Below are 19605 nucleotides of genomic sequence, written 5' to 3' on the forward strand. Positions count from 1 at the left end.
AAAATCGATCAAAACCATAGGCTATAGCCTATGCTTTTTGCTTAAAAATGGCTAAAAATGACCTATTTTGCATCCTTCATGAATAATGCATATTTTTTGAAAAGGTGTGAAAATGGTCCAAAATCGATCAAAACCATGGGTTATAGCACATGCTTTTTGCTCAAGAATGGCCAAAAATGACCTATTTTGCATCCTTCATGAATAATGCATATTTTTTGAAAAGGTGTGACAATGGTCCAAAATCGATCAAAACCATGCGCTATAGACCATGATTTATGCCCAAAAATGGCCAAAAATGACCTATTTTGCATCCTTCATGAATAATGCATATTTTTTGAAAAGGTGTGAAAATGGTCCAAAATCGATCAAAACCATGGGCTATAGCATATGCTTTTGATCAAAAATGGCTAAAAATGACCTATTTTGCATCCTTCATGAATAATGCATATTTTTTGAAAAGGTGTGAAAATGGTCCAAAGTCGATCAAAACCATGGGCTATAGCCCATGATTTATGCCCAAAAATGGCCAAAAATGACCTATTTTGCAACGTTGTAGAATAATGCATATTTTTTGAAAAGGTGTGAAAATGGTCCAAAATTGATCAAAACCATGGGCTATAGCCCATGCTGTTTGCATAAAAGTGGACAAAAATCACCTATTTTGCAACGTTGCAGAACAATGCGTATTTTTTGAAAAGGTGTGAACATGGTCCAAAATCGATAAAAACCATGGGCTATAGCCCATGCTTTTTGCTCAAAAATGGCTAAAAATGACCTATTTTGCATCCTTCATGAATAATGCATATTTTTTGAAAAGGTGTGAACATGGTCCAAAATCGATCAAAACCATAGGCTATAGCCTATGCTTTTTGCTCAAAAATGGCTAAAAATGACCTATTTTGCATCCTTCATGAATAATGCATATTTTTTGAAAAGGTGTGAAAATGGTCCAAAATCGATCAAAACCATGGGTTATAGCACATGCTTTTTGCTCAAAAATGGCCAAAAATGACCTATTTTGCAACCTTGTAGAATAATGCATATTTTTTGAAAAGATGTGAACATGGTCCAAAATCGATCAAAACCATGGGTTATAGCACATGCTTTTTGCTCAAAAATGGCCAAAAATGACCTATTTTGCAACCTTGTAGAATAATGCATATTTTTTGAAAAGGTGTGAAAATGGTCCAAAATCGATCAAAACCATGGGCTATAGCCCATGCTTTTTGCTCAAAAATGGTTGAAAATGACCTATTTTGCAACGTTGTAGAATAATGCATATTTTTTTAAAAGGTGTGAAAATGGTCAAAAATTGATCAAAACCATGAGCTATAACCCCTGCTTTTTGCTCAAGAATAGCTAAAAATGACCTATTTTGCAACCTTAGAGAATAATGAATATTTTTTGAAAAGGTGCGAAAATGGTCCAAAATCGATCAAAACCATGGGCTATAGCTCATGGTTTTTGCTCAAAAATGGCCAAAACTGACCTATTTTTCATCCTTCATGAATAATGAATAATTTTTAAAAATGTGTGAACATGGTCCAAAATCGATCAAAACCATAGGCTATAGCCCATGCTTTTTGCTCAAAAATGGCTAGAACTGACCTATTTTTCATCCTTCATGAATAATGCATATTTTTTGAAAAGGTGTAAACATGGTCCAAAATCGATCAAAACCATAGGCTATAGCCTATGCTTTTTGCTTAAAAATGGCTAAAAATGACCTATTTTGCATCCTTCATGAATAATGCATATTTTTTGAAAAGGTGTGAAAATGGTCCAAAATCGATCAAAACCATGGGTTATAGCACATGCTTTTTGCTCAAGAATGGCCAAAAATGACCTATTTTGCATCCTTCATGAATAATGCATATTTTTTGAAAAGGTGTGAAAATGGTCCAAAATCGATCAAAACCATGCGCTATAGACCATGATTTATGCCCAAAAATGGCCAAAAATGACCTATTTTGCATCCTTCATGAATAATGCATATTTTTTGAAAAGGTGTGAAAATGGTCCAAAATCGATCAAAACCATGGGCTATAGCATATGCTTTTGATCAAAAATGGCTAAAAATGACCTATTTTGCATCCTTCATGAATAATGCATATTTTTTGAAAAGGTGTGAAAATGGTCCAAACTCGATCAAAACCATGGGCTATAGCCCATGATTTATGCCCAAAAATGGCCAAAAATGACCTATTTTGCAACGTTGTAGAATAATGCATATTTTTTGAAAAGGTGTGAAAATGGTCCAAAATTGATCAAAACCATGGGCTATAGCCCATGCTGTTTGCATAAAAGTGGACAAAAATCACCTATTTTGCAACGTTGCAGAACAATGCGTATTTTTTGAAAAGGTGTGAACATGGTCCAAAATCGATAAAAACCATGGGCTATAGCCCATGCTTTTTGCTCAAAAATGGCTAAAAATGACCTATTTTGCATCCTTCATGAATAATGCATATTTTTTGAAAAGGTGTGAACATGGTCCAAAATCGATCAAAACCATAGGCTATAGCCTATGCTTTTTGCTCAAAAATGGCTAAAAATGACCTATTTTGCATCCTTCATGAATAATGCATATTTTTTGAAAAGGTGTGAAAATGGTCCAAAATCGATCAAAACCATGGGTTATAGCACATGCTTTTTGCTCAAAAATGGCCAAAAATGACCTATTTTGCAACCTTGTAGAATAATGCATATTTTTTGAAAAGATGTGAACATGGTCCAAAATCGATCAAAACCATGGGTTATAGCACATGCTTTTTGCTCAAAAATGGCCAAAAATGACCTATTTTGCAACCTTGTAGAATAATGCATATTTTTTGAAAAGGTGTGAAAATGGTCCAAAATCGATCAAAACCATGGGCTGTAGCCCATGCTTTTTGCTCAAAAATGGATGAAAATGACCTATTTTGCAACGTTGTAGAATAATGCATATTTTTTTAAAAGGTGTGAAAATGGTCAAAAATTGATCAAAACCATGAGCTATAACCCCTGCTTTTTGCTCAAGAATAGCTAAAAATGACCTATTTTGCAACCTTAGAGAATAATGAATATTTTTTGAAAAGGTGCGAAAATGGTCCAAAATCGATCAAAACCATGGGCTATAGCTCATGGTTTTTGCTCAAAAATGGCCAAAACTGACCTATTTTTCATCCTTCATGAATAATGAATAATTTTTAAAAATGTGTGAACATGGTCCAAAATCGATCAAAACCATAGGCTATAGCCCATGCTTTTTGCTCAAAAATGGCTAGAACTGACCTATTTTTCATCCTTCATGAATAATGCATATTTTTTGAAAAGGTGTGAAAATGGTCCAAAATCGATCAAAACCATAGGCTATAGCCCATGCTTTTTGCTCAAAAATGGCCAAAACTGACCTATTTTGCATCCTTCATGAATAATGCATATTTTTTGAAAAGGTGTGAAAATGGTCCAAAATCGATCAAAACCATGGGCTATAGCCTATGCTTTTTGCTCAAAAATGTCCAAAAATGACCTAATTTGCATCCTTCATGAATAATGCATATTTTTTGAAAAGGTGTGAAAATGGTCCAAAATTGATCAAAACAATGGGCTATAGCCCATGCTTTTTGCTCAAAAATGGCCAAAAGTGACCTATTTTGCAACGTTGTAGAATAATGCATATTTTTTGAAAAGGTGTGAAAATGGTCCAAAATCGATCAAAACCATGGGCTATAGCCTATGCTTTTTGCTCAAAAATAGCCTAAAATGACCTATTTTGCATCCTTCATGAATGATGCATATTTTTTGAAAAGGTGTGAAAATGGTGCAAAATCGATCGAAACCATGGGCTATAGCCCATGCTTTTTGCCCAAAAATGGCCAAAAGTGACCTATTTTGCATCCTTCATGAATAATGCATATTTTTTGAAAAGGTCTGAAAATGGTCCAAAATCGATCAAAACCATGGGCTATAGGCCATGCTTTTTGCCCAAAAATAGCCAAAAATGAACTATTTTGCATCCTTCATGAATAATGCATATTTTTTGAAAAGGTGTCAAAATGGTCCAAAATCGATCAAAACCATGGGCTATAGCCCATGCTTTTTGCTCAAAAATGGCCAAAAATGACCTAATTTGCATTCTTCATGAATAACGGATATCCTTTTAAAAGGTGTGAAAATGGTCCAAAATCGATCAAAACCATGCATAGTTCATTACTTTTGCTGAAAAATCACCAACAATGACGTCTACTTCATCGTTATAGGCTATATCCTATGGCTTGTGTTCATGATAGGGCAAAATGAAATGATATGAAAATCATACGTTAATAAGCCTGAAGCGAGATGACGTTTTACCGACACTATACCATAATAGTATTAAACATTCTTTTGTATTAAAATTTTTGATTCTTTAGGGAATACATGAACAATAGTCATAATTAAAGAACAAAAGCAGTGTGAAAAGGAGTATGGTCTAGACGAGGGTAAAACGTCATCTGGCTTCAGGCAAATTGGACTGGATGAAGAAAGGTGTTAAAATTTGAAAAAAATCGTCCAAACTATAGTTGAAGAGCATGCTTTTTTTTTAAAGAGGACAAGGACAAAGAAAAAGAATGCAAATGGTATAATTTATATTAAGACACAGAAAGAGTTTTTTCTTCCAGGTTTGTTTACATATTGTTCATGGTAGGAATTGTTGTCCATAGTTTTATTATTTTCAATAAATGTTAAAACATTGAGAAATGATGTTTGTAAATAATTGGACCCGGAAAGATATGTCCTCATCTCAGGCGTAATGTTTTCCACCATTTCAGACCACGTATCATTCCCTTGAGTATGATAGACCTCTTTAGCTCAGGCGTAATGTTTTCCCCCATTTCATACCACGTGTCATTCCCTCGAGAATAAAATTCTTTGTTTGATTTGTATTCATATCCATGTGTCTTCTCATGTGCAACCGTTAAACAAAGAAATGATACTCTAGGGAATGACATGTGGTCTGAATTTGGAAAACATTACGCCCGAGGCGAGGAGATCTACACGTCACAGCTCAATGCGTGATACGTGTGTAGCTTTTAAATAATAACATTGTTTAGGTAAAGGAGGAGTGTTTTTGATCCTGCAACACCGAATTAACAACTTTTGGATCCCTCATGTTGATATATTTGTAATGGCCTTCTGTACTGACTGTATTTCCAATGTAAAAGACAGGAAGCCCAAACAGTCAAATTGCTGTATATATAGAAATCTATACATCAGCTGAATGTTTACAATCAACCATCACTTTAAGAAACAGAGTGTCGTCTTTAACGTATCCCGTAGACTCGAGCCCGCGATGCGATACAAACTGCGGATACCCAAATCCCAAGGAGCGCGTATTGTTAGTTGGACGTTGAAAGCTCTTCCAGTTGGGATCCGGGCTAAAAGACTGACTAATATGGCGTCGAGCCCTTCGGTCCTCGCTCTGATCCATCAGGGTGAGAGTCACTTCGCCTTCGTAAGGCCAACGTAATAACGCATCATATTCTCCAGGTAATAAGCGAATATACAACGACAAATGAGTTCCTTCGCCACTTCCGTTACCATAGGGAAACAATACTACCTTGAATTTATACCCGTAGATTGACGTGTAGAAAACAGGGCTCTGTAGTTCAAATCCTGGTTTGCGTTTTCCTTGGTCGAATCGTTCCCAGAAGTTGTCTATTCTCCAGATTAGTTTGCTGTCGTGGTATGGCTTGCAGTGCTGGACAATCTCTTTCAGGGAGTTGATTTCCTTTTGTTGCTGAATCGCAAGATCAGATACTAATTCTAGATGCTTGTGAACGTAGTCGTCTAAGTGACGTTGAAGTCCTCTTTGAGGAATCTACAGAAGAGAATAGAGAATCAGAAGTGACAAAAACTAGTTAGGAGAGGTGGGGGTTGATTTTCCAAAGAAGGAGTGGCCGTGGAGGCGGCGTAGTATTTACATGGTACGCGTTTTCGAGGCGGATTCAGGAGGGATGGATTGGTTGAATAACCAAACCCTTTGACAATAATAAGAACAAAAAATAGCTTTATCGAGTTAACGTCCTTTTTCACGAGGGTAGCACTTAATAACCAGTGGCTAACAAACCTGTGGCCCTCAATCCGTGATCGAATTGGAATTTAGGAGTTGATTTTTGCGGAGGGAGGAAAACCGGAGAACCCGGAAAACCCTCGAAGCACAGGAGAGAACCAACAAACAACTCTACTCATATACAACACCGAACCCGACGGGACTCGAACTCGCACCGCTACACCACCCGTGCTTCCCAACAGCCTTGAAATTCTTCTAGATTCGCAACTGCGTTAAGTGGATGGTTAAGTAAGTGTTATTAGTGTTAGATGTAGTTGATTGTTTTTTTAGTCGTTGGTTAGTTGTCTGTAATGTGTTGTTGTTACCTGTTGTTTACATCCTGCGTGTTCAAAAGGACAACGTACCACGTTAGAGCGACAGTTACGTGACAGATGGCGGTCAACCTGGCAATTAATACGACGCAAATGATTTTAAAATTACAACAATATTGATAAGAGAAAGAAAAAAACACTTAAAAACACCCCTCCCCCCCTAGATGAACTGATATCTACTGCATGATTGGTGTTTGAGTTTGTAAGCAAAGGGTGCACCCCCCTCCCGCTCAGAAAAATCCTGGATCTGCCCCTAATTGTCCAAGTTTGGCATCATTTAATTTAGAGCAATTTATCAACACGAGGGAGGTCTATTAGAAAGGCTTTTAAAGGTTTTCTATTTTTCCTGTAAAAGAATATCAGAGTGATTTTCCTTAGAGCGTGAAACCTTTTCTAGTGTAGCTTGCGTAACCACTCTCATCATAATACATAGTCACTAGTTTCATTGTTTTCTTTAGTTTTACTTTGACTGTTATTCACTAATTATACAACTGTTTCACGGGCCAAGTAAAATCACTTCAGTGACAGTGTCTATGAATGGCATAGATAACATGCTAACAAGACTAAACCTGAAAAAAAGCGTCAAAAATCTCAGTATGTCCAATGGTCATAGGGACTATAATAACAAGATATTGATGGTGCTGGCTTACCTCACTGCGAGGTATTTGGGCCACTCCACAGTTATTGGGACAACTAAGAGGAAAAGCCGGGCAGCTCTGGTGGTGTGTCTATCAAAAAAAACGAAGATTAACGAATATAATACACTTTTCCGTTACGTTAATAACTCTCTTATCCAATCATTATTAACCAAGCCTGTACATCTGCGCATGCTCCAAATCCGTATACCAATTAGTCCAGAACGTCTTGTAAAATATATGCAAATTTGAATTTCAAACATGCCTGACAAATGGACTTCACAAGATGCCAAGATTTCAGTGCTTGAAACTTAAGGTTAATTAATTCATGTTGTCTTTATTAATACAGTATCTTGGTCTCACTAAGGGATGTTTATGAGTATTTTGTATATTGGGATAAATATACCAAGAAGGTACTAAAAAGCTTTTAAATTCTTGAAAAACGTGCCAAAACGCGCGTATGCGCACACGTTTTTCTCTCTAGTGTTGCGGCATGTATATATGTGAGTGTGTTAAAAATTTACTTAATAATAGTATTACTGTATAAAAGAAAATGCAATAACTAATAGCATTCTAATAATATTAGAAGATTACCTGCATGTCTTCATATTTGATTTGTATCGAACAGTGTTGACAGTGAGTGAGTCTGCGTGGACAGTGGTCTGACATGTGACTCGTAATCTGTCCTCTCAAGATTCTCCTCCCACACGTGCAAGTAAAAACATCAGAGTCAAGTTCTTCGTTGGAGCGGCTCATCTGCTCACGTGACGATCCCCGATGTAAAGCCTGGCTGCCAAACCCCCCAGGTTCATCACGTCCTATATGGTTGAGAGAAGCTGGGAACGACACGGATCGTAGTGGTGGTGGAGGAGTTGGTACTTCATGGATGACGGAAGCTCGATGTCTGGATCTGTTTCGCACGTTTTGTACATCGAAGCGCACTGATGTGGTGTTTACACTAGAACGTTTGGCCCCACCTCGTATAATACCACCAGGCTGTCGGGAATTGTAGACTCTACATTGACTTAAATGTTCCTGTGAAAAACATAGAAAAAATATTATTTGATAGTGTTGAAATTATTGGACACACAATTTACTAAGGATTATTTACGTCTATGGATTTGGGCTTCCTGTGGAGAGGGACTGGAGTGAGGTAATGCCTGCTATATACCTCCTATCTGCCTGCTGAGAAATAGAGCGTGTGCATATTACGTCATAATCACAATCTTGGTTGACGATAACAAAGCATTCCTCATTAGCTTCTCTTGTTAGATCAACCAACATGGCGGCGGTTTCATTGATATTTATATCTCAAGGTATTTGGGTCGCATGGTTGCACATTCTCGGTCGTATATCTTATAGAGGACAGAAACAAAAAAGACACTTAGGAAAGACAAGGATATTTATCATTTCCCCCTCCCAAGACACAGATTAGCATCACTAACATCTCTTTGGTAATGGGCTCCCTGTGGCAAAAGGGAGAGGGGAGGGGTTGAGGTTTAGTTCCACCACAGCAAGACCATAAGATAAAACACACGAACAAGGGACGCACTAGAAGCAACAGAAATTACCTGTCTATCTCTATAGACGACTTCAGTGCCACAGTGTTGGCAGTATATCCATCGGTTAGGGCAAATGCGTAAATGTTGCGATTTGTTCTGTTTACGCATGCGCGCACCACATCCACTCGGACACGTGATCATCTCCTCGTCAGCATTTCGCTTTGCAGGACAACTATGAGACTGAACGTGGGAACAATAGGTCATTAGTGTAATTGAAACTAAGATTACTTATATGACAGAACCTCTATTGAGCGGTAAAGTAAGGGTTGGCTAACTGATAATTGGTCGCTAAATAATAAAAATAAAATAAATAAAATAAATAATAAATCTTTTTTATTTTACGTCGTGATACGGTAAGTCGTCCTAGCAGTGGCTAATGTTCAAGTATACGGGCGACACATTCCACATTCACTACTTCCGCATTTAATATTCTATACAATAAACACAACTCTCAACTCACATGTTGATTTTTTCGGGGGCAGAAAGACCAGAAAACCCGGAGAAAAATCCTTGTGGTAAGGGACAGAACAATATAACATCTCACTTTTCACGTGTAGGATCTGCAGGACTCGAATTAGTTACCCGACACGTAAGACATTTTACCTCTACAGCACCAGAACTACTGAGGTCCATTTGGGTGTTCATATTTGTTGTTATTGTTGGTGGTGGTGGAAGTGCCTGTTAAACCTACTTCCTGTATGGATTTTCTCGAAAAAGTAGGAAATAAAATCTCCGAAAATGTATAGTTCGACATCTGTTCCTGAGGAAAAGCCACGCAACTCAGTCCTAGACCCGCTCTCGATTTTAGTTAGTTACCGTGCACTTTTCAATACCAGAACGATAACCAATTTTTCAATATCTTTAAGAAAAATTACCTTAAGCTGTTCATAGGTCATTTCTCGTCGACATTTTGGGCAGTTAACACGTCGTTTGGGACAGTCTTTATGGGTGTGCTCACTCATCTCGCACTTCTGTACCTTGGCTCCACAAATGTACGGACAATCAGCGAGGACGTATTTACACTCGTCTACATGGGTCTAAATGACAGAATCAAGAGGAAAAATGTCAATTAATAATTTCTTTTGATTTTAGGTAAAATATATATTTTTAGACCCTCGTGAAAAACTGTGTTTGGAATTATAATTTACAAAATAAAAGGGCAGTAGGCAGGGGGCTGAGGGAGCCATAGCTCCCCCCACCCCCTCGCGGCAATAAGGTGGTGGCTTTTTTAAATTTATACGGTACATTTTAATTTTCTTCCTAAGTTTTACAAAATTGAGACCTTTCTTTTGCGGATTTTAGGGTTGCCTCCCACTTCGGAAATTCCTGGCTTCGTCACTGTCATTCTATGAGACATCTTGTTATCAGTATTAGTGACTGACAGATGTCATTAGAACTATGTGATCAGAATTGGAAGAAGAACTTAGAATTCTTAGTATGTACATTCTAGTTGGAAGACAAACTCGAACGAATGAATTCTAGTAAAGTATCTTTTTTCAATCTGTATCAACTCTAAATACACAGAACGAATCCAAATATGGCGTCCAATTTAAATAACTATTGTTCTGCACTGGCTAGCGACTGATTAGCCTCGTGTTCACGCTTTTGTGTTTCCAAGTGAACACGCGGCTAGTCAGTTGCTAGTCAAAGCAGAACAATCATAGTTATTCAATTTAATGTGAAGTGTGATCGTCGGGGTGAGTGTAGTCTTGAGAAAGACTATTGTTGGTGGGGACTGACGTTTCGACAACCTGAGCGGAAGTCATCTTCAGAGTCCAGTGAGAAATTGTCTCCATATTTCGACTTGGAGTATGGATAAACTCATGATAGGAAATAAATATCTTACAACCCTTTTAGTTTTGGCGTAATATATTTTTTTCTCAAACCTTTTGGTGACAATTTTATGTTTGTGTTATGCTTGCTTTATTTTCTTTAAGGTAACTTCACAATTGTTTTATAACAAACACAATACTCCAGTGAATGTTACGTGGACTAAAATAAAAAATGAATAATTTGCCTAAACTAAATTGGTCTAATTTGGCGCACAGGAGCTTTGCCGAAACTCTCAGGAGCAAACCTCGAAAACATTGCACAATTCTGTCTTTGTTTCTCTCTTTCTTCAGTGAGGTAAGATAAACAGGTCGAGGAAGCTCTTCAAACTGCCGGGGCTGGTCCTGATATATCTTATTATATCCTCCCACGCAGGAAACCCACCCAGGAAACCAACCCTTAAGCTTCCCCGGCCGCGAGACACAATGCAATAGTCCCCTTCACAGTTCCCTGCGCCATCTTGAAAGGTAGCCGTGTCTTTGCATCGAAGCGAGGCGAACAGTGAATTTGCAATGATAGAGACCTTTTTTTAACACCTTGGACAATTATTCACAGGTCTCTATCATTGCAAGCTCACCGTTCGTCTTGCTTCGATGCAAAGGCACGGCTACCTTTCAAGATGGTGCAGGGAACTGTGAAGGGGACTATTGATCGTCAACTCAAATTTCTTTTATTGCATTGCCAGCGCGTAAGGAAATTGCAGCATATTTCATAATTTTGCAAAAAGTTTAAATGTTTGGACTTTTCTCTGAAACATTTTAACCTGCACGCTTGTACCACTGGGCATGATAAACGCTGCCGTTTTGTTGTAACAAAATCTGGAATTGCATTGATAGATAGCACAAGGTAAATTGCAGCACATATAGAGGCTTTGCACCATCACGTGCCTTCGCTCATAATACAGCTTGGACTGCCTCTGGTTAGATGGCAGAACAATAAAATCCCTTTGCTCTTGGGAATTGAATTCTTTCTCATGTAAACGATTGTATTGTTCCTACCATCTAATATCAAAATGGCTGCCGTCACGCGATAGTGTAAAGCCCCTATTGGCAGTTTTATTGCGATGTAACGATGGAATATTTTCATTTTTTGTTAGATTATTTGAACACCAACCTTCAGGTGCTTTAGCTGTCCTTTCCATTTGCATCCTTCTTTGTACTGGTCACAAATTACAGTCAAAGACATTATCAATTGGTTTGTCACATCGTCTGCGTAAATCTGTGTGGCAATCACAATGAAAACAGGCAAGATAAGTGAGTAGATAGAAAACCTTTATCTCACTTCGCGTCCCTAAAATAATTTTCCCGCCAATTTTAGCCGCTAAGCTGCGCATGCGTTGGTGTGACAAAACGCACGAACTTCCCTCCTTATGAACTTATTACTACAAAAAAGTGCGCGAACTAGATCCGGCCATGCGGGCGATAACCTTTATTCCAAGGCAATCTTAATCAGCATTTTGACCACCACTAAGAATTAAAATTAAATCAGGTTAACGTAAGGAAAGGTTAAAATCTAGGCAATCTGATGGATTCCTGACTCAAGTGTAGACATAAGAAAAGGCATTCTTTTGAATAGTCTGAATTTTACGGCTGATTTCAATACCAAACACGAAAAAAGATACCCTGAAAAGCGCGCAATCACCGAAGCATGCAAAGAAAAAAAATACGACCATTTCCGCGTTAAGTATCAAGTGTTTTCGGAAGAGAGACTTATTTATAAACTTCCTCCCTAAACTTAACGCCTTGACGACACAAATAACTAAAAATGAAAAAATAAAAAGATATAAAAGGATGGCTTGATTTCTTTGATGAATGAGATTACAAAAGGAAATACAAACCAACCAAGACTCGACTGGTTATCTTTTAAAAATGAACCACAGCAAAGGTCATGCTAACTATAGTCATATCTACTGACTAGAAGTAGTGGACGCTAGCTTATCTTGTATTAACATACACATGTCTTATACCGCACACGAATGCTTGGTCGATCGGTCGGATGGTCGGTCTGTACAGGTTGCACCGTTCGTAGTAAAAAGGCTCCTGTACCGTATACAAATGTTCTAAAGAGAAACGATGGCCAAAAAGAAGGTCATTTTAACGAAAAAGCTCCTCTTTTATCCTAACAATTATTCAAAATTGACCTCTCTAAATCGAACAGCAACTAAACAGATTTAGGTGGCCGTTATAGAGAGTTTTGTTCGATAAGAAATCAAACTATTCCAGAGTCTTTTTCTCCTGAACGTTTATTTAAGCTAGGAACACACAAACAGTGAAGTTCAGCTAATGACCACAAAAATCGACACCCATTAAGTAACGAAAGAGTGTTGTGTTGCGATGTTGACCTTCCCACGAAACCTCAAAGTTTTTCAAGTCAGATTTTAGACCCTAAACGGAACAAACTGGAGGAAACACACTAATGGCTGTGGCATACGAGACCTCGGAACATGACATCTGTCTACACGTCAAAAATTTATACAACGCTACATGAAGTCTGTAGGGAAAGGGCTTGATTATCGAACATTGCACATAAAAATTATCCTAGGACCCACATGTAAAAATAAAAAATAAAGAAAAAGTATATGAATGAGTTGCTTCATCACTTACCTCGCTATAATCGATGTTTGAGCTGTCGACAGGGCATTTCAACCTTCCATTTCTAGGGGGAACAATCCATATATAAATACGAGTCATCAGTCGTATGTTTATGGCAATAAAGCTAGAGCTAGTGCCAATACAGCTAAGGTGTCAGTAATATTTGTAGGTTACTGAACCCAGTGATGAAAGAAGGGTTTTAGACGCACTGTTACAGTAACAGTAACTATATTATTCGTCTTCAAAAGGATTATCGTCGAGTGTTTGTAGCAGAGGCTTAATAGCTTTAGGAGTCAGGATCGACCACGAATTATCAAAGACTTTAAAGCCGCTAGATTCGAAATCGTGAAGCGGTGTTTGCTTTACGCCGCTGCTTCTTAGCATTAAAATTGCGCGCCCAATGAAATTAATCTTGTAAGATGCCATTTACACTACGTCACGTTTTTTTTGTCATCTTAAGAGTGGTGTATTAAGAGATGAGTGACCTTGTGACCCTTGAACCGGCACACCCGCCTCTACTGACAACCGATCAAGTGGATGTTTGCGCCAAATAGGCATTCCTAATGTTTCGTCTCTTTTTTCAGGAGTCATTAACCCAAATATAAAGTACTTTTTCAAGAGAATGTTATAAGTATGATTTTAAAAGTAAGTCAAATTAGCAGACATTCTCCTATATTTAGACCCAATTTCCCGCCACTAGCGACACAATAAACGACCATCTTCAGTTTCTACCCTTCTAGATTTCCCAATTAACTTCACTTGTTGCTAGAGGTATCTATTGAAATCATTCTAATAGATTAGACCAATACTGAAAGTGCTACTACGACGAAAATCGCTCAAACTTGGATTCAGCTGAAACTTCCTAAAAATACTCTCTAAAGGTCCAATAATCACTGTATGAAGTGTTTTCTTGATATTCAGCACGAAAGTATGATATTTTTACGATTATTTTTTGGAGTCTGTGACGTCATACACTCAACATCAAACATTGCTAGAGGTATCTATTGAAATCATTCTAATAGATTAGACCAATACTGAAAGTGCTACTACGACGAAAATCGCTCAAACTTGGATTCAGCTGAAACTTCCTAAAAATACTCTCTAAAGGTCCAATAATCACTGTATGAAGTGTTTTCTTGATATTCAGTACGAAAGTATGATATTTTTACGATTATTTTTTGGAGTCTGTGACGTCATACACTCAACATCAAACATTGCTACATATATTTCTTTGTATATAAATCCTTAATTTATTTTATTCCTATGAAGCCCAAAGGGTGGCTAATGTGCTTATTTCACATTACTTGTGACTATAATTTATATTTTGGGGTGTTTGGGTATTTCTTTCTCCCTTTACTACTGATATTTTGATCATAAACTACAAAGAAATGTATGGAGCGATGTTCGATGTTGAGTGTATGACGTCACAGACTCCAAAAAATAACCGTAAAAATATCATACTTTCGTCCTGAATATCGAGAAAACACTTCATACAGTGATTATTGGACCTTTAAAGAGTATTCTTAGGAAGTTTCAGCTGAATCCAAGTTCGAGCGATTTTCGTCGTAGTAGCACTTGAACGATCCTCTCTACGACTATTAGGAACACAATAGCACAGCAAACAATTTCACAGATGTTCACAAGGAGCGGAAAAGCCTTACTACTAAAAGATAAAGAATAGAGTTCCAATTAATTGCAAAATTAAAAACTCCGGAAATATTTTTCAATTCGTTTATAAACTTAACTGAAACAATAAGCTCGCAGAAAAAAAAAAAAAAAAAAAAAAAAAAAAAATCGAGGACGCAAGTTTGGCGTGCAAAAAGTTCAGCTCGAGATTTAATTAAAACAAAACAAAAGCAATTATGATTCAATTTTAATTTTAGAAAAACAGTGAATTTCAATGAGCTGTGAAACCTTTTGAAAGTCATTTTCATGTATCGCCTTGGGCGAAATGCTTTAACGGATGGGAAAATCACGTCAAAACACTGAAATAAATTTACGATTTACACCAACTTATTATTTTGAAGGCTGTGAAGGTTTTGGAAATACAATTACTATTAAGGGAATATCGAGAAAAATGTCAGAGAATTCGAGAAACAACAATTAAAGGAAATTCTACCTTTTTCAAACTCTCGAAAATTAAGTTAGAGTCGCATACAAAAGCCCAGGGGAGGGGTGGTAAAAACTTTGTTTATTTTAACCATACAAATTTATCATACAAAACAAAATTTTGTACCAAAATATCATTAATATTTTCGCAACATTGGGCCTGCCTATATATGATTGAAATATAATGCGCAAAGATATTGCAACATAGGTTCTTATCTCTTTATGATTACTTTGGCCACACACAAACAGAGATTGATTTAGCTTATCTTTGAACAGATTTATATGGTTGATAAGAAAATATCAATCAATAGTAACCTTATATACATCTACATCTCAGCCTTAAATTCAGAAAAATGCACCTATAATCACTTGAATATCAACGAGAATTTTTTTATCGCGTTCAATAAAATTATTTTCAAAATACATATCAAGCAAAAGTCGGAAAAAATTAAAATATTTCTGAGAAGAAAAAAATTGACAAATTTTCGAATAGATAATTCAACTCACCTACTGTGCTTAGTATACCCTGGGTGCTAGAGGCAGGTATGCTTAGTAAGATATCTCTGTTTCGATCGAATATAAACTCTGGTGCTAGTGCAGGGTAGCAAAAATTAATGCAGAAGGACCGAGAAATGCTATAATATCTGATTGTGAAGTACTTGCATGAATACCGTCTGATGATATATAGTGATGATGATATTGATGTGGGAGTTTTGACGTCCCGTAGTGACAAAGGTCATTTCCAATCCAGTGATCTCATTTTGACTTCACGTTCCCAAGAGTTTTTATATAACATCCATAACGTTTTCCAGTACCTTTTCTTCAACGTATTAGGAATAAAGAGACTCGTTCATGAAAATATCTGGCTTTTTAGAGGATATTTTTTCTCTTTAACCGCCGTTTCTTAAATGAAAAGCTTGTTATAACTAATACCAAGTAATAATCAATAATTGGATAGACATTACCATAGAAATTGCTTTATTGCTAAGCACTGATTTGACAGCCAATATCTAGTACATTCGGAATGTTTGCATCAAACAAATTTCACTTTTTCGTGATGTGTCGAAAAGATGGAGTTCTCGCGCGACATACAGTCGGCCATCCAGCTGCTTTCAATCAGTTGGTGGCCGACCTATCAAATCATCACAAAATTTTGAAACTCTTCGCGGGGATTCAAATCAAATCAGTTTTGTTCAATAGATCATTATTTTTATTTCTACATTCTAATTTTTTGTATCCATATGGGATAGACTTTGTAAGGAAAGATCTAGATATGATATAGTAAAGAATGAATATAAAATAAAAAAACAAATTGGGTAAAGTTTAGTATTTCATTCTTTTCTTTTTTCACTTTGTGTCACAATTTTTAGAGTGAAACAAACTGATAGAATACTTCGTAAAAAAACAACAGATAAACTCATTAATATACAAGATATAAATAACAAAAAACGTTTATTAGATTACCAAATATTCTTATATTTGTAGCATGATATTTTTCATTTGTGTTCGCTCATAATTTTGGAATGAAACGATGTAATAGAATAAGTACATTGCAAAAATAAAGAATAAAAACCGATAAATTCATTAATATACAAGATATAAATAGCATAAAAACGATTAATAGATTGCCAAATTTAACTAATTTTTTGACGGACAATGTAGAAAGATGCGCAGTTGAAATCAGTGTTATTTGGCCGAAGATAAAAGAGAAGTAAACCAAACCAGGTTGGTTGGAAAAAAAAAAAAAAAAAAAAAAAAGAAAGAATTAAATTACTAAGTACAGGCATTAATCCCAGCAAGACACCCTGAATAATAATCATATAAATAAATGCGTTAAATTTAGGATATTACAGCATGATTTGGTTCTAACTTTCTTCCTTTCCATTCAATATTTTCTCTCGTTGCTTTAGAAAACACTCTTACAGCACTTAAAAATTATCTTCTGGGCATCTTGGATATTTACCGAGGATATTTATTTATTCAACAAAATGGTATTCAAATAAAAGTAAACAGAAAATACACGAATTAACAGCTTTGGAAAAAGCTTTTTTTCACATGGTTCGGTTCAAAATTACACATACTTCAATCCCACTTGAAATAAATGCAGTCAACATCGTCAATGAAGCTCTTCATTTGAAATTAAATCTTTCCCAAATTCAGGGCCTTTGAGAAATTTTATCCGATGTTTGCATTAGAATTAAACTCAATCCTTTGCAAAACTAATCTCAAAGCCCAAGAAAACATCCAAAGGAAATTCTGGGAATTTTTTCGGCATATGAAAATAACCTCTGGTTATTCTATCATCACCATTTTACAGCGCGATAGTAATATGGTAATTTTGTAACAATTAGATTTTTAAGCTTAATTTATGTCGTTATAGGCAACTGACGAGAAATAACTAGAAAATCATAAAATGGCTGATATTTTGAAGAGTTTCGGAACGTTATATGGGCATATCTAATTCTCAACGACGTGATTTTGGTAAGTATTTTAGGTATTATTCAGAATAAGATAATGATTATCCTTGTGAAGTATACATTACATTACAAGCTACGGTAAACTGTGTTTGTTTTAATAATAGCTGCTAATAGATCTCTTCAAAAAAACATAATTTGGGATCAAAATAATAATATAGAAAGAATAAAGCGAAAATAGAAAGAATAAAATAAAATGAATCATATGGTTTGATGCAAATTTTCGATGATAATTTCAGTACTAGACTCACAAAACTAAAAGTAAAAAAGAGATTATTTAAAAAATATATCAAAACCTAGTTATCTCGCTGTATATTTATTATCAAGGCCTTCAAAACTTCAGTAGTAAGAGAATTATTTTTTCCCTAAAACACCTGGTTGTTTAAGAAAATACAAAGACAGTTTTGTCTTATACGAATTGTACTAACGGTCACAAACAATAACAAAATTTTTGAATATAAAGGATGCATTTGATATTATCAATGAAATAGAACTAGTCCTTTATTATGAGGAGAATTTATCCAATTCAAACAATTTGAGTTTTATACTTTTTCTAAGTGTTTATACAAATCATTATACTCTAACATTTTTTTGGGTCATGCATGTAATTGGTATTAAAGTAGCCGGGTTTAAAACGGTGATATGTATAGCAGTCAGTGATTCGAGATGTCATTTTGACTAGAGAAAGCCAACCTTTTGTAGGCGGAGGAGACGACCAAAAGATCGAATGAAACATCTAAAAGACTTCTACAATTTGTTTTTGACTGCAGTTTGCGACTTGGTGACCTTGGAGTAAAAATAGAGACGCGTTTGGGAACCAAAATGAATCGCTTTGCTCAACAGGGCAAGCATTTGTATCAAATGGTTGAGTGAATTTAGATCAAGAGCTAAAGAATAAAAACGTTCTGACCTGGGATAGTGAACTAGAGGATGAAAAACTACATTAAAAAGCACTTACCTCATCTCACTCAAGGCACTATTCAAACAAGAGTCGCAGAAACGATGCCCACATACTGATATCTGAACTGCATTTCGTACTGGAAGATGGCATATTCTACAAAGTAAATTCTCTGCTACGGCAGGAACGAAGAACGAACGATGTCCCGGCATTGCAAAAATCGCTAAATTGAATCGCAATTTAGGGTAGCATCCCTTATAACTCTCCGTGAACTAGTAAACTTTTCTTTTCGCGGTAGCGGCGCTCGATTGACAACCGAACAGAAATGTTTTGTGAATATAATTATGTGACCGCAAAAGAAGTGAGCATGCGCAAAAGTCACGCACGATGCGTGACCAAATCAACAACAAATCTACATGACAATGTAAACTACAATCCCCTTGGAGAACTGTTTGCTTTTCTGACAAGCTTGAAAATTAAAGTATTCTAAGTGATCTCATTATTCGGTACTTTTTGTTGACTCTGTTATATTCTTGGATTGTTCAGGGTATCCTCGGATATTAAAGGATATTACGCGCTTCCTCCGCAATTCTCGCTCATTTTTCATTCCCCAAGAGATGTGAATTACATTTGTTTTTTCTCTTTCAAAATCCTTGTTACAATACTTTATGGAAATCATTAAAGATTGACGCGAATTTATAATGAATAAACATATTTGAACAGACGACAAACAAGCCCAGATCTGACACCTCATCAAAATGTGAAGAATTCAAAATTAATATGTTTTTATTTGCTCAAATTTGGAAACCTTTAAGATCATTTTCCATTTCTCGTTCCGATGAATTATCTTGGATGACCGAGTTGAGGACTGGGTACGAGCTTGATAAGTATAAAAACTACTATAGTGTATTCTTAATAAAACAAACTGCGATACCTTGAAGGTGTCGCTAAACGTAACATGAAATTACTTTATGTCAATCAAAGTTTAAATTTTTTTGACCAAAGCTCCTCATGGGAAACTGATGGATGAGGTGTACAAAGCGTGACGCGTAGTAAGTGTTGTACCTCACTGATGACGCTATCATCAATGAGTCACCCGCTATA

General features: G+C 36.2%; 1 protein-coding gene across 3 annotated transcripts; it reads right to left on the bottom strand.

Annotated features, from left to right (window-relative positions):
* Positions 1-4669: 4669 nt before the first annotated feature.
* Positions 4670-18896, bottom strand: LOC116286985 (TNF receptor-associated factor 4). Of its 3 annotated transcripts, none has more exons than XM_031693589.2 (9): positions 18562-18896; positions 13033-13084; positions 11543-11647; positions 9475-9636; positions 8609-8779; positions 7632-8072; positions 7053-7130; positions 6436-6474; positions 4670-5839 (listed from the first exon to the last, which is right to left on the bottom strand). In XM_031693589.2, exons 1-9 carry the CDS (start codon positions 18711-18713, stop codon positions 5225-5227), a joined length of 1815 nt encoding a protein of 604 aa, XP_031549449.1. In that variant the 5' UTR covers positions 18714-18896; the 3' UTR covers positions 4670-5224. The 3 variants fall into 3 exon arrangements, with proteins under 3 accessions (XP_031549449.1, XP_031549448.1, XP_031549450.1); XM_031693588.2 differs by having other exon boundaries at positions 6397-6474; positions 18562-18893; XM_031693590.2 differs by lacking the exon at positions 18562-18896 and adding an exon at positions 15637-15798 and having other exon boundaries at positions 6397-6474.
* Between the last annotated feature and the right edge of the window lie 709 nt (positions 18897-19605).

The sequence above is a fragment of the Actinia tenebrosa genome, unplaced genomic scaffold (assembly GCF_029948245.1).
Source record: "Actinia tenebrosa isolate PJP-AT-01 unplaced genomic scaffold, QUT_ActTen_1.0 PGA_scaffold1__47_contigs__length_23844297, whole genome shotgun sequence".
Lineage (NCBI taxonomy): Eukaryota > Metazoa > Cnidaria > Anthozoa > Actiniaria > Actiniidae > Actinia > Actinia tenebrosa.